Source organism: Canis lupus, chromosome 38 (assembly GCF_003254725.2).
Source record: "Canis lupus dingo isolate Sandy chromosome 38, ASM325472v2, whole genome shotgun sequence".
NCBI lineage: Eukaryota > Metazoa > Chordata > Mammalia > Carnivora > Canidae > Canis > Canis lupus.
Window position 1 is genome coordinate 22587635 of NC_064280.1, and position 24400 is coordinate 22612034.

Here is a 24400-nt window from a genome sequence, read left to right on the forward strand (position 1 = left end):
AATGTTTGGAGGAGACTAGAGTAGTTGACTCCATGGAGAACTGCAGTTGATAATGTCTTAATCCAAAACTGATACATTCCAGGGTTAGAAGAACCGTAAGGCTGGAAATCCGTTTGTACATTTTAGCACAAGGAGAAATACTTAGATGTTCTGTCTCTTATCAGCTCAACATCCTCTGTCCCTTTGTACATTGCAGATTTTCAGCAGATACAAACTATTTATTTGGCAGAAGCATGTATAGATTCTGAGGCACACTGACCCTGTGTGGGCAGGTGGCCTTGTAGCACCCCAGCTCTTCTCTGACATTAGGGTCATTCCTGCTTTCTCTGGCATCTCTTCAGTTCAGCCAGTTATTTGGGATTTCCCCTTTCTGATTCTTTCTTTGAAAAAACCTAAAGAGCTCACCTTCCAGTACAAATTTGAAAATATTTATAGTGAATATTTTATAAGAACCATTAGCTTTCATTTGTAACCTGAAAGAATTCCTTCAAAGGAATACAGAGGAATTGCTTACTCATCCTTAATAAGGCTTAGGGAATTTTGGTTTGGTATTGTGAAGAAGCATTAAAGGAAGCTTAGACATGCTTTTTGACCTATAACCAAAAAAAGGGGGGGGATGCGGGGAAGGAAGGAAAAAGTAGGCAAGTGGAAGTGGTGGAGGTGTAAGTGCCTAAGTCCCATTTCGTTTGGTTTACAAATTGATAGGAGTGAGGAAAAGGAGAACATATCAGATGAATGAGTCCTGTGGTGGTTGGTTGACGTGTAAATTTATTGGTAAAGGATTTGATATAGGCCCTGGCTCATAAACACTCAATAAATAGTCCCTTTGCTTCTCTGTCCTTAGGCTGATATTAGCAACACCAAGAGAACACTAGATTATGGGCAGGTTGGGGGGCGGGAGGGGAAGTGAAGGTGAGGAGGGAAGAGAGAGGCTTAAAGGGTAATGAGTTAATGGGTGCCTGAAGGCCTGTGGAGATTCCATAAGGGTGTCGAGGCAGTACTGAAGTCACTATTTGATTTAAAATGTGTGAAAGGCATAGGAAGACTCAATATTGTGGAGGTGTCACTTCTTTCCAACTTGATCTGTTGATTCAGTGCAATTCCAATAAAAATCTCAGCAGGCTATTTTATGGGTATTGGTAAACTGATTCTAAAGTTTATAAAGAGAGGCAAGAGACCCATAACAGCCAATGCAATATCGAATGGGAAGAACAAAGTTGAAGGACTGACACTACCCAACTTCAAGACTTGGATAAAGCTACGACAACGGAGACGGTGTAGTATTGGCAAAAGAACAAATTCATCAGTGGAACAGGATGGAGAGCCCTAAGTAGACCCATGTACATATGGTCAGTTTATCTTTGACAAAGGAATAAAGGCAATACAATGGAGCAGAGATAATCACTCCAACAAATGGCGCTGGAAACAGCTGGGCATCCACATGTGAAGAAAAGGAATCTGGACAGACCTCACACCCTTCACAAAAACTAACTCAGATGGATCACAGACCTAAAAGTAAAACCCCAAACTATAAAACTCCTAAAAGATCACATAGGAGAAAACCTAGATGACTTTGGGTATGGCAGTGGCTTTTTATTTTATTTTTGACTTAATAAATTTTTATTTTCCAAATAAAGTTAGTGGGATCTGTTCATGCATATTCACTAGCAGCCAGGGCATCTCCGCCCTTGGTTTTTCTGGTGTAAGTTCTTTGAGCTCTGTGCTTTGAAACTAGTTCAATAAGAGTACTTCACTAAGGAGCTCCTGAAGAGAGCTGCTCCTCACATCTTTAGTCTCTCAGAGATAGAAGCTGAGAGTTGGGAACTTCCTCACAGAGTTCATCATATGTCACTTTGTCAGACAAGACCAAGTTATTGAGGTTGTCCCAGACTTTGCCTTTGGACCACTTCTTTTCTGGCTTTGCCCCCAGATTTGTTCACTTGGTCTTGGTCTTTTTTGGCCACCTCTCTGGCATCTTTCTTCTTGTCCTTGGGTGGCGTTGCGAAGCTCAGAGAGTGGCGGCCGCTCTGCAGCCTTGCTAAGATTAAGATGTCAGACAAAGAGTGGTGATGCCTTTTCAGATACAATACCAAAGACATGATTTGTGAAATAGTTGATAAGGTAGACTTTGTTAAAATGAAAACCTTCTGGTCTGTGAAAGAGAATTAGAGACAAGCCCCAGGTAAGGACTAAATACTTGGAGAAGACATAGCTGATAAAAGACTTGTTACCTCAACTATAAGAAGGACTCTTAAAACTCAACAGTAAGAAACCAGCCCAATTAAAAAATGGGTCAGAGACCTTAAGAGACATCTCACTAAAGGTATATACGTGGCAAGTAACTATATAAAGAGATATTGCACATCCTATGTTATCAGAAAAATGTATATTAAACAACAAGATACCACTCCAGAACACACCACCAAATGCCGGCAGGTATGTGGAGTCCCGGGAACTCCCGTTGACTGCTGGTGCGAATGCAAAGTGATGCAGTGCACTGGAGGACAGCTTGCTAGTTTCTCACAAAACTAAACATGCTGTTACCATATGGTCTAGCAGTCATGCTCCTTGGTATTTACCCAGAGGAGCTGCAAACCTGCATCCGCACAGACACCTGTACACAGATGTGGACAGCAGCTTTATTTATTCATTATTGCCAAAACTTGGAAACAGCTAAGGTGTCCCTGAGTAGGTGAATGGATAAACTGGTACATCTAGATAATGGAAGAGGATTCAGTGCTAAATAAGAAATGGGCTGTCATTGTCAGGATGTGAAAAGACATAGAACACGAAATGTAGATTACTAAGTTTAAAAAAGCCAGTCTGAAAAGGCTGTACACTATATGATTTCAGTCAGATGACATTCAGGAAAGGGCAAAAAAACTGGGGACACAATAGAAATACTAGTGGTTGTCAGGGTTGGGGTTGGAAGAGGAACAGGCACAGAGGATTTTTAGGGCAACGGAAATGTTCTGTAGGATAGCAGAATGATAACTGTGTGTCATACAATTGTTCAAACCTGTAGAAAGCATAATAGCAACGCTCAGGTAAACTGTGGACTTTGGCCGATTGCGATGTGTCCGCGTAGGTTTGTCCTTGGTAAAAGCTAACAAAAACCATTCTGGTGAGTGGTGTTGATAGTGGTGGAGGTGGTGCATGTGTGTGGGCAGAGAGTGTGTGGGAGATCTCTGCCACCCCTGCAGTTTTATTGTAAACCTAAAACTGCTAGAAAAAATAGTCTCTGACTTTAAAACATTTTTTTTTTTTTTTTTTAATGTCAAGGTCCTGTTCTGTGCTCAGAAAATAGGGGGAAAATTTGTATTCATCTTTGTATCAGCACGGTCTAGCACAGGAGCTGAGAAACTACACTGCCTGTTTTGTCTTTAAGATTTTATTTATTCGAGAGAGAGAGAGACAGACAGCAAGCTGGAACCAGGGGAGGGGCTGGGGGAGAGAGACAAGCAGACTCCCCCTGAGCGAGAAGCCTCTTGCTGGGCTCTATCCCAGGACCCTGAGATCATAACCTGAGCTGAAGTCAGATGCCTAACCAACTGAGGTAGGCAGGTGACCCTACACTGCCTGTTTTTTATAAATAAAGTTTTAGTGGAACACAGACAGGGCCATTCATTTACACATTATCCAAGGCTGCTTTCATGCTACAATGGCAGAGTTCAGTATTGTGACAGGGGCCAGATGGCCTGCCAACTTACATTATTTACTATCTTGCCATTTAAGAAGTTTGCCAACCCCTAGTCTAGTGTCATATCTAGAATATAGTAGATTCTTCTTAAATAGTTACGGAAGAAGGCGGAAGGAAGGTAAGGATTGCCTCATAAAGGGGAAGGGGAGAGAGCATCAGCTACTGAGGAACACCGAATGGTCCATACACCAAAATATCAAATACTTAAATATGTTTTACTAATTTGCTGACTTAGTTAGTTTATGATGGCTTAGTGACATTTAAGAGCTGTTAATTTAGACTTAGTTAAGAGGGAAAACATCTGATTATCAGATGGCTGTGTTTCCTGAGAAATAGTAATTGGTAGATAGTACAGTAGTATCCTCTTTTTTTTTTTTTTCGGGGTTCATTTAGCAAACATTTCCAGATAATTCTCTTAATGCAGGATATTAAGCAAGAAATTGTGGAGAATACTGACATGTGTTGATTGATTCATTTATTCATCCAGTGTTCACTGAGCAGTATCTCCTATGTGCTAGACATACAATTGACGAGACAGTCTCTGCCTTTAAGGAGCATTCTGGAGAAACAGGTATATAAGGATTGAAAATAATAAGTAAATGCCCAGGATTACTCAGCTACTAAGCACGGTTCATATTTGAACTCAAGTCAGACTCCTGAAACATGGGATAAACCATTTCTCCATGTTCTTTCTCACAGAGGAAATATTCGGAACGGATGGGAAATTAGTATTTCAGGTAGAGCGGACGGTATGTATAGAGTGACACGGTATGCTCAAGGAAGCATAGCTTTTTTGTTTTGTTTTTTTGACGTATAGAGTATTTGAGAAAGATGGAGAGTTATACAAAGGAGTTTGGACTTAGAAAATACACAGTCACTGAAGAGATTTTAAGCAGGGAATTTGCATGAAATGTTGCATTTTAGAATAATTCCGGCGACAGCGTGAGCAAGGAGGTCAGTTTGAAGGATACTACAAATAATCTAGGCAAAACCTCCCTCTAGGTTATAGTTTCCCTCTATAGAGTGCAGAGAACTTAAGACCAGACCTCCGGGGAACGTCAGCATTTAGGAGATAAAGACCGACAAGCTCATGAACACGATGAAGGGGATGGTTGGCCATCAAGGAAAGAAATGGTTTTAGGGAAGGACTAGTAAACAGTGTCAAGAGGAGAATGAGAAGCCTGAAGGGGACACTGTGTGTGGAGTCTGTGGGGCTACAGGTGACCTGAGCCGGGGAAGTGTCACCAGTGGGCTGCGGGCCAGACCTCGATGGGAATGGATTGAGAGGGGAATAGGAAGTGAGGAAATGAAAACACTGAACACAGGTTGCTCTTTTCAGTGATATGACTGCGAGAGGGAAGGACAGAAAAAACAGAGGGAGGGTTTTTAGGAAGTGGGCAGACAGGCCCGAGGAAGAGGTTGAGGAGTGGGCTAAGGAAAGCTGGTCCTCAGAGTGAAGGAAAGAGCGGCACTGGAGAGGAGGTGCAGAGATGGGAGGAAGCACACCCGGCCGTGTCTTGTGTGTCCTGTATGTCCAGCACTGACGCGATAGCCGGCTGGTGACATCTGTCCTAGATGCTGGAACGAATGGTCAGAGTTTGAATTGCAGAGATAAGGAAAGGTGACGGTGGTTGGATGGGAATGAAGGCCAGAAGAGCGAGTCTTGAGGAGATGCTGGCGGGGTTTGTAATCGTCACTGTGGGGAGTGCAAGAGAGAGCGGGCCGAGTTAGGGACCAGGACAGGCTTGAGGATACACGGACTTGAGCATGGCCTCTGCGTGCAGCAGGAAAGCCTGTTGGGGGCTTTCAGTGGAAATAAACAGTAAGCAAGTAAAAGCTGAGAGGAGAGAGAAGCCACTTTAGACTGATGCGATTTAGGATTACCCCTTGAAAAGACGAGTGTGTGGCTCAGAGGCAGGATTCAGAAAGGGCTAGCAGAGGAGGACCTACGGGGAGGAGTGGGAGCCACAGACTTGGTTGGGCGGCGTCCTTTATCTGTCCTGACAGCCCGCCGACTGCTGGTCCTGCCACTGCTTTGCAACTCTTCAAGGGATCCCTTTGTGAGTTTTAACCTTTTGTTGTTTCCTACATTACAGGATTTACGACCAGAGGAAGATTGATGAGAACGAGAACAATGGAGTGCTCAAGAAATTCTGTCCTCATCACCTGGTAAGATTCACGAGGGGCCGCTGGTTCCCGGCTTTTCTAACTCAATCCCAAGGCTGTCCCCGAACTTGTTGGCATGGTGGGAGGAGCTTGGACTTTTGAGTCAGATCCTTGGATTTGAATCCCGGCTCCACCACTAGCCAGCTTTGTGATTTTGGGCAGTGACTTCACCTGTTAGCCTAGATTTTCTTACTGACAAAGTGTAGGGCAAAGATAACTGCCTTGCCCCGTGATGGTAAGGCCGAATGAGATACGGAGTGTGTGTCAGCTGGCTAGCACACAGAAAACAACCAACAGGAAGCCCTCTCCCCTGACGTGGCCAAGTTTCACTGGTTGTACTCCTGTCTCTGTCTCTCTTTCTCTCTCTCTCTCTCTCTCTGGGAGAAGATAGAGGGGAGTTTGAAGGAAAACCTGTTTCCTGAAGGTGGTATAACAAGTGGGGGGGTGGGGCATCAGTCAGTATCTGCTCCTTATTGCAGGTGAACAGTGAGTCCAAAGCAAACATCACCTGTCTTGTGTACAGCCACGACGGCACAGGTACGTGAGCAGGGCCCAGCTCCTAGGCTGGCACGCCCCCTCTGTCTAGGGAGCTGCTGAGCCAGTGAGGCATGTGCCCTCCGGTGCTCACCGCTGTGCTCTGGCTCCTCGTGGAGCAGCTGGGGATAGTTGCTGACGGTGAGCACGCAGCGGGAGGATGCAGCCGATGACCCTTGGAGATGCCAGGCGCCTCTTGCAGAATGCTGCAGATGAGATTTGGCAGTGCCTGTCCTGAAGCCCAGGCTCCTTGCCTGAGCAGGTGCTTATGCCTTCGGCTCATTCTTGAGTTAGTGGGTGTGACTTCCTGAGCATTCTGCTACCCCTGGGTTGGCAGTGTGTTCTTCGGCTGCCCTGGACACCTGACTGCCTGCTGCTCCAACTGAGGGAGACGGGTGCTAGACCTGGGATTAGGAGGGGGCACCACTGGCAAGAGGCTGCGCCCCAGCCCCCCACCTCTGGCCCCAGCTCTCTTCAGCCTTTGCCTTCACGGCTGTGTGCTTGTTCTTGGCAGAGCTCCTGGCCAGCTACAATGACGAAGACATTTACCTCTTCAACTCCTCTCACAGCGATGGGGCCCAGTATGTGAAGAGATACAAGGGCCACAGGAATAATGCCACAGGTGAGCCTGTCTTCCCAGTTGCTGCCTGGTGGCTCAGAGAACTGCGGTAGCTCGTTCAGGCTGAAGGATCACAATTACCGGGCCCACGAGGGCGGCCCTCCCTCGGCCGGAGCTTTCGCGGGCCTGCTGTGCTCAAGCACCGAGGGCCCGACGCCCCTCTCACGGCAGAGGCGGGACTTGTCATTTGGGCATAAGGAGACTTGAGTGACGATATTTTACTTACGATTCAGGTAACTTCAGGCATCACGGGCTTGTTAGAGAGTCTGGGAAAGCCCTCCTCAGTCTGTGGTACTGAATTGCCTGGAGTCGTGGAGGGGGGAGCCTCTAGCTCGAGGGCCGAGGTGGCAGCGACTCTTTTGAATGGGGCCGAGGAGGCGGTGTGCTGCGGGTGCCTCCTCCCGTCTGCGGCGAGGGTGGGCCGGTGTGTGTTCCGCATGTGGTTCCTGAGCGCGGCTACAGCGTGGAGTTGCCTGCCGATCTTTTAAAAAAAATACTGAAGCCTGGCTTCTGTCCCCAGACATTGTGATTTAATTGGTGTGGGGTACAGCTTGAGAGAGGTTTCTAAAAGGCTCCCTGTGTGACTCTAATGTGCAGAAAGGTTGGGGTGGTCACTGCTCTTCGCGATCGCCACCGCTCCTAACAAGTGTCTGTCATAATTTTGACGTGGAGAGAGCAGTGACTTGCCCTTTTTCTTCTGAGCTGGTGAGGGGAGTGGGAGTACTGGTGCTTGGAGCTTAGTCCACGGGCAGACAGAAGCATGGGTACAGTCCCATGACCGCTGTGCACTGCACATAGCTGCTGGGGCCCCAGCTCCCCCTAGTAATTGCAGAGAGCGGAGCCTTGTCACTCAGACTCGCGGCAGCAAGCACAGTTCAGATGCTTCCTCCAGGCAGTAGTGGCATGTACCTCCGTCGTCCTCGGGCCAGCTGCCGGCCTGGAAGCAGTGACAAGGTACTAAGGAAGTATGCAAACCCAGGGTGATCCTGGGGTGTAGGACGGGGTGGCCTGGGAGTGGGCAGAGCAGGGGTGGTCAGGCTGGGACAAGGAGGGCAGTGGTGAGGCCGGAGGTGCTCCAGGGGGTGGAGACCAGTGAGCCTGACGCTGCTGCTGCTGGGGGTCTGCAGCCCCTCAGCCCTGGGGAGCTCTGCGGGGGAACAGAAATAGTCCCTGGGACTGTGTGATTCTTGTTCTCTCTCTTATACACACAGTCCCTTGATGTGTTTTGTGAAAATGAAAGGAATTCTTTGGCTCTTTTTTAGCTGGCTTAGAGTTTGTGAATAACTAAAGTCCCTCTGAGGTAAATATATACAGGCACAGGCCTGATGCCAACTCTTGTGTGGTTTCTTCCCTCGTTTATCATTTCAGTAAAAGGCGTCAATTTCTATGGCCCCAAGAGTGAGTTTGTGGTGAGCGGCAGTGACTGCGGGCACATCTTCCTTTGGGAGAAGTCCTCCTGCCAGATCGTTCAGTTCATGGAGGGGGACAAGGGAGGCGTGGTGAGTATGCCGTGCTCGGCTGCCTGGCTCCGTGCCCTCGCCGGCAAGGTAGGTTTTGGCAGGGCCACTGAACTTAGCGTGGCAACATGATGCCAGGTCTTAGGGGTCTAGCCAGCTAAATTAAAGGCAGTACTATAGTCTGGGGTACTGAGGTTTTGGTGAAATCCTTTCTTCCTCTTTCGGTCTTCTGCCCCTCTAACGTGTGGTTTATTGAGAAGAACCACCTCCGGCTTGACTAAGGGATCCCTAGGTGTGCCCCTTTCCTAGAGAAAACCATTGGAGTTGGGGGCGCTCCATCCTGCACTATGCAAAAGACGTCTCCATGCCTCATGCCTCATCCCTCATCCCTTAAGAGTAGCTAAGTAGTGATCTTGACTACATCCTGGGTCAGTGGATACAAGCTAGAAGGAGCTAATAGGGACAGCACAAATACAGAAAAAAAAAATTTTTTTTTTTAATGATGACTGAGCAGCCTGCTATGCAGCCCATGATCACATCACAATCTGTCTCTCCTTGGAGTTCTGGACTGCCTTCCCAGAGGGAGGGCAGAGAGGAAGCATGAGGATCCTGAATGGGGGGTGAAGTGTGGTCAGCTTCCAAGATGGATCTAGCTAAGCATATATTTTTTTCTGTTTTGAGCCCCAGTATCAGGAAGGGAGTTGAGTGGCTTCCTATGGTAAGGGTTTTGGGCTGCAGAAGATCTGAAGAGAGGCAGTGTGGGAGACTGCCTTGTACCAATTCCCCGAGGCAGTCTGGTTAAGGGCCTCGAAGGGGAGTGGCTGAGACAGCTTGGTTTCTCTTCCGTTTCATTCCATCTAAGCTTTGGGCGGTTGCAGAGAGCCCAGCCACCTCGTCATGAGGCTTGTCCCGAGAGTGCTGGTATAATTTAAAATGGGTCCTTGCCGTCAGGCTCCCTTTTTTTGTGTGTCTCTTCCCCTCGTGGGAAGTTATTTCAGATTTTTTCTGGTTTTGTCTAAATTTGGGGGACCTGGGGCCAGTACACATCCAAGGCTTCTGTGGCCTAAATGTATGTGGAGAGGCGTTTAGATCATGAAAGCTTGTCTCACTGTTGCCTGCCTCACGTCCTGCTCTTTGCCATAAGCCCTCTTCCATCATCTGCAACGAACATACGAAAACCTCGGAGTCTTCATGAGGATTCTGCAGTAGGCGTGGAGTCCGAAGGAAGTCAGGAGGGGCCAGTGAATCCTTTCTAGATCATAAACTGTCTTGCGTCCCATTCCAGAGACGCAGGGCTGAATGCCCTCCCCCAGGCCAGCACTTGTCCGTTCTCCCAGACTACTCTGCAGGCCACTGTGCTTTCACCACAGCCAGTATCAGAGTTGGATGACTAATCCCGGTGCTCAACGGGGAGGGCACCTGCCTGGGACAGGTGGGCCTCAAGCCTGGATTCAGTGGTCACAAGTCACAAGAGTGAGAGTTCCCAACAAGAGATACAGAGACTGCACCCCGAGACAAGGTTCCCAGCTTCTGCGTGCCCCTGGGTGACTTGATGATCTGTGTGTCCTCACTTGGCCTCTGTTTTTTGGTCCTGACTTCCCTGTAGTGTGTCTCCAGGCACCAGCCTCAAAAGCACATTCATAGCAGCTCATCATAAAGCAGAATATTAGAACCAGAGGGGATCTTAGAAATTCCCCTCTCCTTGCCCAGGTCTCTTGCCTCTGGTTTTGGCTCAAACTCTAGTCCTTTGTTTGTTCCCATTCAGGGACGGGTGGGGGGGCATGATGTCAGAGGACAGTCCTTAGTGTCCCGAAGCACTCGACCGCTTCCCATCCCTGCATCCCCCAGGCCAGTCCTTCTAAGGCTGGAGCTCTGCTCCAGCGTGTCACTGACAGGGTAAGGCAGGCCTGGCCCAGAAGCTCTCCGTCGGCTCCCCCTGCGGCTCCAACCCGGGTACCGTGCGCTACTGACTTCCCCGCGCCCTTGACTTTGTCTTTAGTCGTAAATTCCAAGGAGTTTCTCCTCTGTGCTTTTTGATTTACTGACGTGCTTGAGCAGAGCTAGATCAGAGTAGAAGGGTAGCAAAGGCTTATTATTATCTGGAGGTGGATGAATGAGTTCAGGGTTGTATGTGTGAGTTATCATGTATCTTTTGATCATATTCTCAGGCAGTGGAGTTCCTGTCTAATGCTGCCTTGAGCTGCAGATGCCGGAAACTTCCACACTACCTCAGAGAGCCCCAGTATAAACTTTGCAGTGAGCAGACATGAGGAGTGAGAGAAGGAAAAGAGGAGAGATGGGGTTTCTGCTTTATTCTTAGGCTCAGGCTTAGCTTCAGTTTTTTCTGGAGCATTTCTATTTACTTGTAAAGCGGGAGAACAAAGAAATTGGAAGTCTGTGGGTCAGTTTTATTTTCCATGCTGGCCCCGGTTTCCCCCCAGCTGCTCCCTCTGCGCGTGCAGGCCAGGCAGAGAGGAGTTGGTCCAGAGAGAAGTAAAAGATAAAAGAGGCTTTTTGCCAGGGGTGGTTTTCTTGGCCTACGGGGCAGCTGCAGGGCTGGATGGGATTGGGATGGGATGGGGGGGGGTGGTGAGGAGGGCGAGGACCACACCCTCTTCCTTCCGGGTGCCTTTCCTATCCATTCCTCATCTGACTAAAAGCCTGAAAATGCTTCAGCAGCTGGATCTGGGACCAGCTCTTCCAGTGGCCATGGGAGCGCCCAGCCCGGCCCTGCCCTGCCCGGCCCGGCCCGGCCCTGCCCTGCCCTGCCCTGCCCTGCCTGGCCCTGCCTGGCCCTTTGGAAGGCTGATGTTTTCAAGTCAGACAGCAGGGGGCATGGGTGCCTCCAGACAGAAGGAAGCTGCCTAAGCCAGAAGGCCTGCCTGTCTGCCCAAGTACATTTCTCCTGCCCAGTGACTGTACCCGGAGGTGGTGGACATTGAAACCATGGGTGCTCCGGGACACTGTCTTCCTGCACTGTGCCTGTCGGGCTTCCAGGGCCACTGCAGGGTGCTGTCCCCTGGGGCGCGCAGGGTTCTCAAGCAGACTAGAGCTCCAGCACCTCATCACCCCCCAGCCTGTGCCACCCTCCAGTTCAAGTAAACAGTGCCAAGGGAATGTAATCATCCCTGGACTCTTTTCTGGGGGTTCAGCAGCAGCTGTTGCTTTCTTCATTTTTAAAACTTTATTTGCCATTTGGTGAAAGCCACTGAGAGGTTTTTCTTTTTCCAGCCATGGGCAAGTTGGAGCTGTGGAATCCGGAGTGGATGAGGTCATCTGGACCTCACTGCCTTTTTGTGAAGCCAGCAGTAAGCTTGGCCAGTCACCCGCCCACCCCTAGGGCTGTGTCTAGGGTGAGGCCACCCCTGCCTATACTTAGGAAATGAGCGATGGGCCTGGTCTTCTACCCAGTCTGTGTCCAGTGTTTCTTCCACCCCCAGGGCCCTTGGCCCACACTCATGATGGTTGGGCCTGCCTTCCCAGCAGCTGCTTCAGCTCTGATTGAGGAATATGTTTGGCTCAAGGTGAGTAGTGGTTTTTAAGCCCCGTTTGCATACACCCCCTGAGCCTGTGCTTTCCTTTCCTTCTCACCAGGTGAACTGTCTCGAGCCCCACCCTCACCTGCCAGTGCTGGCAACCAGTGGCCTTGACCATGACGTCAAGATCTGGGCGCCCACAGCTGAAACTTCCACTGAACTGACAGGGCTGAAGGACGTGAGTAGCTGACTGCCCATGTCCACGTTACATTTTGAGTCTTCGTTGTCATGGGAAGGAATAACTGCTGCTCAGTTCTTTAAAGGCACTGATTGCCCCTTGGGGAGTGGTCCCAGCGCGGGGGCTCGGCGGGGGCTGCGGGGTGCCTCTAGTAAACGGTGGAGCGGTTGGGGTGTCTTTAGAAGAACCATTCTGGTTTAGAGCTTCCCAGTCTTCTCTGTGGATAAACGTGGTGCATCCTTCCCTGATCTCATTCAGCACCTCAGCTTAACGGATCCTAAAGGAAGTTTTCAGTGGGATAGAATGCCAGTCTTTTCTGGTCAGGTCCAGGGTTCTTACTCCTTGCTCATGCCCACTCCCACCACCCATTTTTGTTCCAGGTGATTAAGAAGAACAAGCGGGAGCGGGATGAAGATAGCTTGCACCACACCGACCTGTTTGATAGCCACATGCTCTGGTTCCTCATGCATCACCTGAGACAGAGACGCCACCACCGGGTAAGCGGGTGGGGGAGGTGAGCTCCCAGGGCGGTGACGCTCTGGAGGGGAGAGTGTTCCAGTGCCCACTTCCTCACCACCTTAAAAGGGATCCGGTGGCTTGGGTTGGGTGTCCTCTGCATGGTCCCCCATCCCCGTCAGAGCCCTGGTGTGGCAGAATGGGTGGTGTCTGCTTTCCGTTCCCCGTCGCCGTGCATGAGAGTGCTGTCTCCACGGGGACGGAGGTGTGAGGGTGGGGAAAGAGTTGAGGAGGAATGTGGGGGAAGGGGTGGCCGCCTTTTTTCCCTTAGGGGGGAAGAAGAGGTTTAGGACAGGGGTTGGCGAACTCTGGCAACTTTTGTAAATAAAGTTTTATTAGACACAATCCTACCCATTCGTTTACATTGTCAGTGGCTGCTTTCATGCTGCAAGAGCAGAGCTGAGTAGTTGCAGCAGAGCAGCGGCCCAGGACTCTGAACGACTCCTCATCTGGCCCCTTCAGAAGCATTCTGCTGACCCCTGGCCTAGAGCATCCGAATTAGAGTTAAGACCTAACAGGCTTGTCCTGGTTCAGGGAAATTACTAACAAGCCTTTCCCATTCTACAGCGCTGGCGAGAACCTGGGGTTGGGGCCACAGATGCGGACTCCGACGAGTCTCCCAGCTCCTCCGACACCTCGGACGAGGAGGAGGGCCCCGACCGGGTGCAGTGCATGCCGTCCTGAGGCCTCGTACCCAGGAAGGGCGGGCTGGGGCTGCCAACCCGATCCTGCCTGGGCAGCCCTTTCCTGTCCCAGGCCCTTACATTCAGCAGACACGCACTTTGGACTTTTTGCTTTAGATGAAAAAGACAGACATCCCAGGAGAAAGACCAGAGGGGGAGTGAACCTGCGGAGTAGCTCGGAGTGGGAGCAGGCCCCGGGGTGGGCTGCATGGAGAGGCACAGAGGGCTCAGCAGAAATGGCCTCTCCCCAAAGCCTTGTTTTTTGGGAGGGGGGAGCCTATTTTGTTAACTGGTTTGGGGTAGGGAATGGGGTTTCCTTTTCTTTAATCTCCCTGTTTCTCGGGTGGGGGGTGGGGGTGACTGGCTGTTCAGGACCCATGGGCCACAGTGGGGGCGGTACAAGTGCCACTCTCTCTTTGGTTTAGGTTTTTGGCCTTTTTCTTCTTTATTTTTTAAAAGTCTGTGACAGTTGCATTGTTTTTTTCCCCCCTGAACAACCCCAACCCTGGATCCTGTTTTTTCCGGGAGGTCCTTAGAGCCCCTAACCATCCCACACTCTTCACTTTCCTTTCCACCCGCTCGTCCTCTGTACTTCCCACAGTGTTTCACATTTGATGAGGTGTCCTTCCCGCTCTTCTCTCCGTCGTCCCGTCACCCCAACTAGGCCTGGTGAGGGAGGCTGGGGGAGAGGGGAAGGGGGGCAGAGGCGGAGGAGGAATCCGAAGGACGTGTTACCTCTTCTGTTAATGTTAAGAAAAAGTTGTTTGGTGGCAGCGATCTCCTTGCCCTGTCACTGTTAGAGGCCTAATTTTATATCTATAAATATATTAAAAAGCAAGTCAAACTTGGATGTATCACGTTAAAATTATTGTCCGTTTAAATACCTATATATCCTCTATGACTGCAATAAAGGGACGAGAGCGGATCGTGAGTTCACGGTCACACCGGGGTCAGCCCGCCCTCTGTACGCGGCCCTTGGAGGTCGGGGCAAGCCCCTTGGGCTTTCGGAGGCTCTAGAATGGAAGGGTCCTCAGCTCTGCCCTGCCCTGCTTCCTGCCACAGCTTCGGGGCTGGGAAAACCGGAAACTCCTTTCAGTCCTTTGCCTCGGGTCTCCCACCTCTCCTCCCGGTGGTGTTCCGGGGCGGTCTCAGGGCCTCTGGTCCGCAGAGGCCGGCGTCTCTCGCGCCTGACTGAACTGACTGCAGGCGGTCTCTCCCGCTGTGTGCGGCGGGGACACGGGGACACACGCCCTCGGCGGCAGCTGCTTGATTCTTGAAGCCCCCACCTCACCGCAGCAGCTCCTCTCCTGGTGGAAGAGCGAAGTAGAGAAGGCCCTCCTGGGTCGGCCGCTGGAGCTTGTCCGCCTCTGACATCTTGCGATTGAGGGACACGTCGTTGGAGGATGAAGATGGCTGGGGCTTGGACGCCCGTCCCGTCACCGGTCACGGATACGGAAGTCCTAGTTGAATTCTTGCCCTATTGCTTGTGCTGCTATTTCTTTGCCCCCCCACCAGAAACTCTGCACCCTGGGGCAGCCCGATTCTACTAGAATAAGCCAGGGAGGAAGGGAACAGTGAAAGGATGGAATTCCAGACACTCCTTCCTTCTGCCCCTTTCTTAGCCACGGTCAGACCAGCTGTGAGCTGCTGCACTTGCCCCGAGGTAGGGGCTGTGTGGTGACTGAGTGGTCTGTGTTCCTGTTGCTGGGGGGGCGACGGAGTGGCCTGAAAACCACGCATTCTGGACTTTGTTGTGTATTTTCTCTCAGTAAAGCTTTTTTTTTCTTCTTCTTTCTGACTGCTGTTGTGTGTGTGATGTGTGGCCCTCTCACCCAAGATGGGCTGGTGTGGTTCCTGCCGGCCTCGGTGCCTGGCCCTGGCCTTCCTAGGGCCTGAGGTGTGGTGTGCGGGGCCGTGTCTCCAGGCTCGGGGCTGCGGGGGGCTACGTAGGGGCCGGGGGAGGGGAAGGACACCACGAGGGGGGTTTTCCTGGCCTCTGTTCCAGGCTAGTGAGGGAGCGGAATTAAGTATCACCCCCCCCCCCCCCCCAGTCATCCAGAGGCTCCAAAAACCTTCACAGAAAATCTAGAAGCAGTCAGGTACAGTACAGTCAATCACCTTTATTCCAGGGTTAGAACAAGGCCGTGCACACTGCAGACAGGAGCACAGGATGGGGACAATCTCACAGCCGTACAGGGTGGGAGGGCAGGTTAGTCTTTTTAGGTTATTTTTGCCTTACAGAGAAATTTCTAGACTCTGCTGGAAATGACCCTGTCTCCCTTCTCCCATCTCCCCCCTCCTCTCCTCAGAGAAGGCTCCTATTCCTTCCTCCTCTTCCCCCTCTCGCTCTCGCTCGCTCTCACGCACATTCTCACATCACGTAATCCTGACCGGAAGGACAGTCGTGCTCAGCTCCCCCCTCCCAATTCTACAAGTGCCTCTCGGTCCTGGAGGGAGAAGCAGACAGGGCTGGGGCATCTCGGGGAGGTCCTTTAAGGCAAAACTGTGGAGTACTCCAGGTGTCCGTGTTAAGGCAGGTGTCCGCAGCAGTGGCCAGAGGGGACGGCTGGGCTGGGCTGGGCTGGGCTGGGCGTGCAGGCTGCTCCGCGGCCCGTCGGCTTCCTCCCTCCCCGGCAGCCGGTCCTCCCCCCGCTTGGGCCTGCTCCCTCAGCTGAAAAGCTCGGAACTGCGCTCGCTCCAGCCTGTGGAGGTGGCACGTGGACGCGGTCTCCCGTGTGGACTCCGCAGCGACTCGCCGGCAGTCCTCTGGCTGTGGCCTCCCCCCAGCCCCGCCCGGGCCTAGACAAGAAGGTATGCTCGACACCACGAGAGGGCAGGCATGGCAGTGCGGGTTTAATATACATATATGTCGGTATATATGTACACACAGTTAGCACGGTCAGGGCGGGGGGGCGTCGGCACAGGACGAGGCCGGGGTCCGGGGACTGGCTGGGTGGCATTCACGAGCCCGACGCGCCAGGGGGTTGAGGGAGACGGGCCAGCAGGTCCCCTCCTGGACTGAACTGGGGGTCAGTGCGGAGGAAGAGGCCCTAATTAGCTTCTTCCTGTCTTTCCAGCTGGGGGTGCTGTAGACCCCAGAGAGGGCAGGTGGCCTGTAGTCCCCACGCTGGGACCCTGTGGCTGGGGCAGGGGTGGAGTGAAGACCTCAGGGGCTCACTGCTCAGCCTCCCTAGGTCTGGAGTCCGTGTGTGCAACAGTCTGAGTAGGAATAAAGGGGTGGCAAGGAGGACCCTCTCTGCCCGCGACCCCGAGTCGGGGTCGGTGGGGCTGCTCCCAGCATGGGCCCTTGGGGGGGTAGCGTCTACCGCTCGGTGCTCCGCAAAGTTGGTACTGAGGGGCCAGGAAAGGATCCCGTGGTGCTCTCATTAGATCCCTGGCTTGTACCCATCCTAGGCCCGCGGGACGGGAGCAAAAAGGGACCTGCTGGGGCCCAGGCCCTCCGGCCTGAAGACCGTCTAGAAAAGCTCCCTCAGCCGATCCAGCACGGGGTACAGGCGCAAACTCGGCTTTCCTTTCCCACTTCTGGGGAGGGGGGAGGTTGGGTGACCACCTTCCCTCCCGCTGCTTTTCATTAAATGCACCCACCTCGCCCGTGCTTTACCCGCAGCTCGGCTCCTCAGTAGGAAAATACAGGTTCTTTCTGCTCCCACACTTTAGCCGTGGAAGGAAAGGGCAGTAGGAGGAATGTACCCATTTCTATTTGCATAGAAATAGCCCCCACCTCCCCCTAAAGTGGGGAAACGAAGCCCCCCCCAGCCCGACCCCCATCCCCTCACAAGGAGGAGGAACTAGATGAGCTAGACATAGAGACAGACAGCCAGAGCGTGCGCACACGCACACACACGCGCACAATAAGGGGGTTAGGACCGGGTTAGTAAGTGGGTAGACTGGGGGGGTTGCCCGTGCCCCTCCCCTGGAGGCTGGGGGAAGGGAGTGGTCCAGTGAAGGTCCAACCTTCCTCCTCTCCTCCCCCTCGCTCAGGCTTTCTTCGGTGGTGGAGCCAATTTGATGATCTCCTCCTCAGAGGGCTGCCGGATAATGTCTGGGGGCAGAAAGGCACGTGTGTGGGACGGAAGGCGACAGCAGGCAGGCCCACCCGTCCGCTTGTGTTGGCCCCAAATCCGCAAGCTCCAGGGATCGCCGTGGGGGTGGGGGGCAGGGGTGCGTGTGACGGGCACGGGCTCCTACCTTTGTACTTCTTGGCACTGGGGATCCGGGTGAGCTTGGTGTCCAGCTCATCCTCCTCCGAGATCTTCAGGACGCGGGTTCTGTAGTCCACCACCATGGTGAGGAGGTCGGGGCGGCGGGAGATCTCAAAGATGTGCTCGATGTACGAGAGGTTATCTGGGGGGGGCGGGGGACAGGGTCAGCCGCGTGGGGCCCGCGGGGCCGGGAGGCCAGGCCCGCAGCGGCTCGGACGAGGGCTGCAGGCTGAGCAGCAGGGACCACAGGGAGCTGGCCTCGCCGTGGCCGTGGCCCTGCCCGCCTTGACCCAGCCAGGGCCCCACTCTGGCCTCCACGGCGCCCCCGTCCCCTGCCCCCGAGCCCTCGCGGCTCACCCCGCTCCGTAGGCCCCCCAGAGCCCCTCGGCCGCAGCACGGCCCACCCTACCCTAGCCGCTCCCAGGTCGCCTGGGCCCCGGGCGAACAAAGCAGGCGGCCTCATCCTCCAGACACCCCAACGCTCCCGCCTCTGGAGCACCCCCGGGGTCCACTGGCCTTTCGGGGCCTCCTCACCCGCAGCTCCCTCGCCCCCGCCCTCCCCGGAGCCCGGCTCTGAAAGTGCCAGAGCGGTTCTACTTCTGACACTTGTGGCTTGGCTCGGGCGCTCGCTCCGGCTCTGCCCTCCCTGCGCCCGCGACAGGGGCAGCAGGTGCATGGGGGCGGGGGGGGGGGGGGGTCGTGGGCCCCGTGGCTCGGCCCCCGCCCACCTTTGTCCAGCTTGTTGTGGCTCTCCAGGAAGCTGAACCAGGCGCTGCCGGTCGTGATCTCCTCGCTCTTCTCGCTGGGGATGTCCTCCTTGCAGGCCGACTTGAGCTGCTCCAGGTCCTCCAGGGTGATGTTGTTGGTCAGGTCCTGCAGGAGGGTCCCGTACTCGGCCATGACTGGTCGGAGGAACAAAGGGAGGCGCTGAGCTCGAGGTGCCCGGCGGCGGACTCGCTGGCACCTCCCACCAGCACCTCCACTCTGCGAGGGGGGGGGGGGGAGGGCCCAGGCCGTTGGGAGAAGCCAGGGAGAAGCAGGGGGCCGGGCTGCGGCCTCGAGGGACCAGTCACACCTCCTTACCCCCATCTTTTTTCCTCATTCCCCCCAAGAGTAACCCTGGCAACAGCTCCCCTGACTGAGGAGGCGGTTACCATAGCAACCTGCTCCAGACTTTCTCACCCGCAGCCTCCGAGCCCCCCCATCGCCCCACCCACCCGCAACCCCTCCCCCTGTCAAAAAAAAGGAAAGAAAAAAATACTCCAAAACAACCGCGAGGGAGAGGCTGGCCGGGCTGGGGCCCCTTACGGGGCAGGGGGCTGGGGCGCTGGGGGCGCCTGTGTTCCAGCCTCCACGTTTCCCCAGCAGCGAGGGGGACCCTCACTTCACCTCCCCACCACCCCATGGTGACTCACTTTGGACGGATGCCCGGGGGCTTGGTCTAACGGTCCTCCCGGGATTCAGTGCTGGGGCCAGGGTGGGCGGGGAGGGGGTGGCGGGGGCCACCCCAGCCTTGAGGAGCCCGTGCCTCCCGTGCCGGCCGCCGGGCCTCCGCGCCGCCCCCTCCGCCAGCCTTTGTGCTGTGCCCGCAGCCCCCGCGCCCAGGAATACCAAGCGGCCGCCTCTGGCCCCCTGCCCGGTTCCCAGGCCGGCTGGGTGGCAGGGGAAGGGGTTCCGACGCGGCTGTGCCCCACGACGGCCTCCGCGGGGGGCTGGGCGGGCCTTCCTCCAGGCCTTCCCCCTTGCCTCGTCCAAGGCCTTCAGTTGGAAAGGGAGGGAACGTTCGAGGCCCTCCCTGCCCTGGCCAGGCACAAAGTGTGACTGAGACAGGAAGAAGGAGGGTCGGACCTTTGCCGGTGCTCCCCGGGTGGGATAAGACGTGAAGCCCCTCGTGGGAAGTTTAAAGGGGCTTTGATCCCCCCACAATGAGGATGTATTTCTTTTATAATCAGAAAAATAAAGCGTTTTAAAAAGTAAATTACATCACAGCTCTGGCGTGACGGAGGGCCAGGGCAAGGAGCGGGAGGACCGCATCCTTGGACTGCCCCAGTCACCCCGGCAAGGGGATGGGAATGCAGCACATAGCAGGCGGCGTGTGGCATAGACGCAGAGAAACTGAGGCAGAGAGGCGGCGGCCCAGGGGTGCCCATTCCCAGCCCCCTCGGTGGGCCAGAACGAACCAGCCTCTCTGGGTGGCAGGCACCGCGACGCAGACACACGATGAGCCGGGCGGCAGGACCCCCACGAGAAACAGGCGCTCACAGGTGCAAGGGGACAGAAGGGCCCAGCGGTGGCCCTGCCAGGCGGGGCCGGGAACAATGCTCGCCGACTGTCAGCACCAGGAACCGTCTCGCCTTGAAATCTAGGTCACAGCGGCAGCTCTGGAGCCCAGCCCCCACCCACTGATAATCCCGGGACAGGAAGGGGGTGATCGGGAGGGGTCCAGACGCGCGGAGTCAGCGGGGGTGGGGCCCCCCAAAGGAAGGGGTGGCTCGGGAGGCGGCAGCGTGCCCCCCACAGGGAGACCCTGGGACCAAGCCCTCAGGGGAAAGCAGGACAGCGCTGAGGAGCATCCTGTCCCGTTTTCTCGTGGAAGAAGAGGCTGTAACTAGATCCCGCGGAAGGAAAGTGTGTGCGAATCTCTGGAAAGAGTTAAGGCTCCGGGCTCCGATCCTACAGCACAGACTTCCAGGGGAGGTGGGCGGGCCGGGCTCAGGGTGGTGAGCAAGCCACCCACGGCACCCACGGCCGGGGGCGCGGGCAGCAGCGGACTCCAGGAGGCCCCAGGAGCGGGGTGGGGGGGGCGCACGGGGGTGGGACCCTGCAGTGGATGTGGGGCCCGGCGGGGGGGGGGGCACAGGTGCGGGGGAGGGGTGCATGGTCAGGGCACGGATGTGCACGTGTCAGCCCCGGGCGTGCGTGTGTGTGAAGAGCGTGAGGAAGGTCTGCAGGCACAGGCCCACGTCCAGAGGGGAGGGGACGGCGGAGGAGACCCTGCGGAATGGAGGCAGGCCTGGGAACGGCCAGGAGGCGGCAAAGGACAGACCCTGGGGGGCGGCCCGGGACTCAGCGGCTGCCATGGCAACCTCGGTTCTGGGTGCCCCCCAGCGCTCAGGACAATGACACCACTGGACGGGAGGGGGCGGGGAGTGGTGAGTGAGGAGGGCCGGCCGTGGGGAGGGGGCGGGGAGGCGGCTGGCGGCCGCAGGGCCACTGCCGGTCCCCTGGGGAATCCTGGGGTGCAGGGAGGTGCACCTCCTCACGCGGCCCTCAGGTCGCACTGCCCAGCGCTCGTCCCGGCTGGTGCGACCGCGGCGGGCTGCGCCCGGGCCGGTCACCGTCACCTTCCTCCCGGCGAGTCCCCTCCCCTCCCGGGATCACCCGGCAGCCTGGGCGGAGGCCCTTCTTGGGACAGGATACCGGGCAGGAACCGGCCCGGCCGCTGCCAGGAAGTCCGTCCCCTTCCCTCCCGATCATTCTGCGCTCCGCTCCCTGCTTCCTCGCACCTACCTTCCTTCCTTCCTTCCTTCCGCCGCCCCCCAGCTGCCCAGGTGGAGCCCCACGGACGTGGGACCCGCTGGGGACGCAGGGGAGGAGGGGCAGGGATCTGCTTGCTGGTCCTCGGGCGGGAGCCAGAGCGGGCCGGCTGGGGCTCGGGGAGCGCTGGGGGCGGCGGGCCAAGGGGACACCACCGCGGGGGGCGCAGCACCCCGAGAAGGCCGGGCGTCCCGACAGCACTTCTGGATCATCCCTAGCGGCGCCTTCCAAACCCCCAGTCGACTTGGGAAGAAAGCCCGAGGCTCAGGAGCCACTGCCCCCCTGCTGGCTACCTGTGGCCTGCGGGCGGGGGCGGGTGGACCAGGTGGCCTGGGTGGCGGGTGGGGGTGTGTCCCAGGAGCCGGGAGGGAGGCCCCAGCCTGGGGGAGGGGCGGCAGGCAAGGAGGGGGGCCCATGGGGCCCACTTCAGTTTCCACCTGGGCCCCTCGTTCGCCCCTCATTATCCTGAGTGTCACACGTCGTGGACCTCTGCCCGTAGCTTCCGTTCAGCCTCACCCTGTGACAAAAGCGGGGGGCTCTAAGACTCAGCCGCCAGAGGGGAGATGGGTCCTGGGGCCTCGAACGGTTCAGCGTGGCCTGAGAGCAAGAGGCTTAGCCCTGGGCACGGACACTGGGCCGAGCCTGTGGGACTTGACCCAGGTGGGGGCATGGAGTGTGCGATGGGGGGGGGCTGCCTCCTGGTGTGGGGGGGACGGGGGAGGGGGGAGGGGAGGGCCTCGCCTGCTGCTGTGTCTCCTCCCTGTCTCTCCCCTGCATCCAGCTCCTCCCCCCCTCCTCTCCCTCCGGTGGGCTTCCATCCCATGTCACGTGGTGCTGGCCCTGAATACTGAGGACTTGGGGGGGGGGGCCTGTGCCCCAGTGTCCGTGTCTGAACACTCGGGGCCCCTACCCCAACACCCATCAGGAAGGAGTGAGATTCCCAGCTGTACAGGGATCATCACTGTGGTGGGGAGGAGCCTGAGCGGGTTGGCTGTGCCCAGGTGGTGCTGAGGGTCTGCCTAGGAGGCATGGCCTCGGCCTTCCCCAAGGGTGCTGGGGTGGGCACCCAGGGCAGGGCACCCAGGGCAGTGCGGCCGAGCAAGCAGGCCGCGGGGGCTCTGGCGGCCTCGGGGGCTCTGGCACCGTCCCCGACGCGGCGCTTGGCCACAAAGGGAAGAGCAGCTACAGCTAATCGCTCTGACGGCCCGGGGGCCACTCACCCAGACACAAAACCCACAGATTCAGCCGTTTCCCAGCGCGAGCTCCGGGGCGCGCCCTCCCCCCGCCGCCCGCCGCCCGCCGCCGGCCGCGTCCCCGTCCCTCGCGCACATTCCCCTCGTTCTCTCCCCCCGACTCGGGCTCCATCCTCGGCTGACTCATGCTCCTTCTCTCTCTCCCGCCCCCTCCTCCGGCCTTCCGCCGCCCCGGGGCGCAGACAGCGGCCGCTCCGGGGCCCCGGGCGCCCGGCGGGCCCAGCACAGCGCCCTGCGCGGCCCCGGGCCCCGGACCGCAGCCCCGGATCCCGGATCCCATCCACGGATCGCAGCCCCGGATCCCGCCCGGGGGCACCGCAGGACCCGCCCCCCGCCCGTCCCGCAGCGGGTCGCCCGGGGCCGGGCACATGGAGGCCGTGGGGGAGGGGGTGCGTAGCGCGGGGACCGCTGTGATTTGCTGCGTGCGAAGCGGTGTGTGCACGAGTCACATGGGCGTGTGTCGGCGCGTGCCGCGGGCTCCCGTAGGTGTGTGTCCGGTCGGCTCCCGCCCCGCCCGCGCCCCGGGCCCGGTGCCCCGACCCCGGCCCCGACCCCCGCTCCCCGGCCCCCACCCCCGCCCCCCGCCCCCCGGCCCCCCGGCCCCCGCCCTCACCGCCTCGGGCTGAGCGCTCAGGGCGCGGTCTCCGGCGTCCCGGTCCTGGGCAGCGTCCGGAGCCTCCGCTCGGCTCCCGCCGCTCCTGCCGCCGCCGCCGCCGCTTCCGCCCGCCGAGCCCGAGCCCGAGCCCGAGCCCCAGCCCCGCGCGCGCCCCGCCCGGCCGGCCGCTGACGTCACCGGGGCGGGGCCTGCGGGGGCGGGGCCTGCGCGGCGGGGCGGGGCCTGCGGGGGGCGGGGCCTGCGGGGGCGGGGGGGAGCGGACCCCGCTGCGGGCCTCGTCCTCTCCGTCCTCGCGCGCGGGCACCGGGGGAGGCGACGGCGGAGGCCGAGGCCCCGGATCCCCCGAGCGGCCGCGGCAGCGCGGCGGCGGCCCCCTCCCCTCCACCTGGGCCCTCCCCCGGGGTGATGCCCGCGTGTCCCTCTCACCTTCCCCAGATGTCCCGCCCGCCGGCCTCCCCCCACCATGATGTAATTTGATTTTCTGGGAGGAAAAGAGCAGCAGTGAGCTCAGCGTGCAAATATAGACGCCGCCGTGCAAAGCCACGCTCAGCTCGGCCTCCCCTCTGCCGGCCGGCCGCGCTCTCACTTCCTCTCCGCCTCGGGGACTTTCCTCCCAGTCTCGGCCACACTGAAACAGGGAAGGAACACGGGGGGCGGGGGGCAGCAGTCTGCGCCCCACCTGCAGCCGGAGGGCTGTTGCCTCAACTCCGGCCGTGCGGCCCTGGGAAGAGGCCTGTGCCACCTCCAGCTGGGGAGCCCCCCGTCCTGGTCTACAGGCCTCCTGCCTCCTCCCTGCCCCCCATCACCACCCTCTGCTAGCAGGGCGTCCTCGTGCCCTGGCTGTGTGTCTCCTGCGCTGTGTCCTGGGACCGCAAGCCATTTCTCTGAGCCATCGGTGAGACCCAGAGACCCAAAGTGACGCCTGTACAGGGGCTGGGGCTTTGCACTGGCTCTGCCCCTCCCGGGGGGCAGGGTATGCCCCCAACGCCCAGCGCCCTCGCCAGGAGGGTGCACATGCTGCTGCCCCCCCCCCCCATGCAGGGCTCTCCCCAGACGCAGAAATCCTGAGTGTCAGGAGTGGCGCAGATGGGTGCTCGGGACCCAGCCGCAGATGGGCAGGGGCCCTGCCCTGAGCTGTGGGGGCTGCCGGCTGCCTATGGTTGGCCCAGGGCCCACTCGGCGTATTAGACGCAGGACTGAATGGTGGCAGGAGCCCTCCGCCCCCTCCAGGGGCGCTTCCTGGGTTTGTCCAGGACAGTGACGTGGCTCCTGAACTTAGCCGTCCTGTAGTCTCAGCGGCACCTCTGTACCTGGCCCGTAACTGTCACGTCTGTGAATTCTGGGCAATCAGTGCCTTGGTCCCCCCCCACCCCCCACCCCCC

The 24400-nt window shown here is 57.2% G+C and overlaps 2 protein-coding genes and 1 pseudogene across 9 annotated transcripts in view; 1 reads left to right on the forward strand and 2 right to left on the reverse strand.

Moving 5' to 3' along the window:
* DCAF8 (DDB1 and CUL4 associated factor 8) overlaps window positions 1–15180 on the forward strand; it is a 42077-nt gene extending 26897 nt beyond the window's left edge. For 5 of the 7 annotated variants that reach the window (XM_049107027.1, XM_049107026.1, XM_049107030.1 and 2 more), the window contains 7 exons: window positions 5797–5869; window positions 6346–6403; window positions 6915–7022; window positions 8388–8566; window positions 12071–12190; window positions 12571–12687; window positions 13274–15180. In XM_049107027.1, coding sequence (XP_048962984.1) covers window positions 5797–5869; window positions 6346–6403; window positions 6915–7022; window positions 8388–8566; window positions 12071–12190; window positions 12571–12687; window positions 13274–13390 — 772 coding nt within the window. In that variant the 3' untranslated portion in view covers window positions 13391–15180. The remainder of the gene's footprint in view (window positions 1–5796; window positions 5870–6345; window positions 6404–6914; window positions 7023–8387; window positions 8567–12070; window positions 12191–12570; window positions 12688–13273) is intronic. The other 2 variants (XM_025420750.3, XM_025420753.3) reach the window with 1 other exon arrangement.
* On the reverse strand, window positions 1591–2099 carry LOC118353548 (40S ribosomal protein S25-like; annotated as a pseudogene).
* Window positions 15181–15489: 309 nt separating the features above from the next.
* PEA15 (proliferation and apoptosis adaptor protein 15) lies at window positions 15490–23175 on the reverse strand. Of its 2 annotated transcripts, none has more exons than XM_025420748.3 (4): window positions 23016–23175; window positions 18341–18514; window positions 17599–17754; window positions 15490–17452 (listed from the first exon to the last, which is right to left on the reverse strand). In XM_025420748.3, exons 2-4 carry the CDS (start codon window positions 18510–18512, stop codon window positions 17388–17390), a joined length of 393 nt encoding a protein of 130 aa, XP_025276533.1. In that variant the 5' UTR covers window positions 18513–18514; window positions 23016–23175; the 3' UTR covers window positions 15490–17387. The 2 variants fall into 2 exon arrangements, with proteins under 2 accessions (XP_025276533.1, XP_035567177.1); XM_035711284.2 differs by lacking the exon at window positions 23016–23175 and adding an exon at window positions 22370–22458.
* Between the last annotated feature and the right edge of the window lie 1225 nt (window positions 23176–24400).

Bases quoted from the DNA above. Each gene is read 5' to 3' on its own strand.
- PEA15 (XM_025420748.3), bottom strand. From the start codon at position 18,512: ATGGCCGAGTACGGGACCCTCCTGCAGGACCTGACCAACAACATCACC. The intron at 17,755-18,340 runs GTGGGCGGGGGC...CGCCCCCCCCAG, and splicing joins CCACAACAAGCTGGACAAAG to ATAACCTCTCGTACATCGAG. The intron at 17,453-17,598 runs GTAGGAGCCCGT...TTCTGCCCCCAG, and splicing joins CAGTGCCAAGAAGTACAAAG to ACATTATCCGGCAGCCCTCT.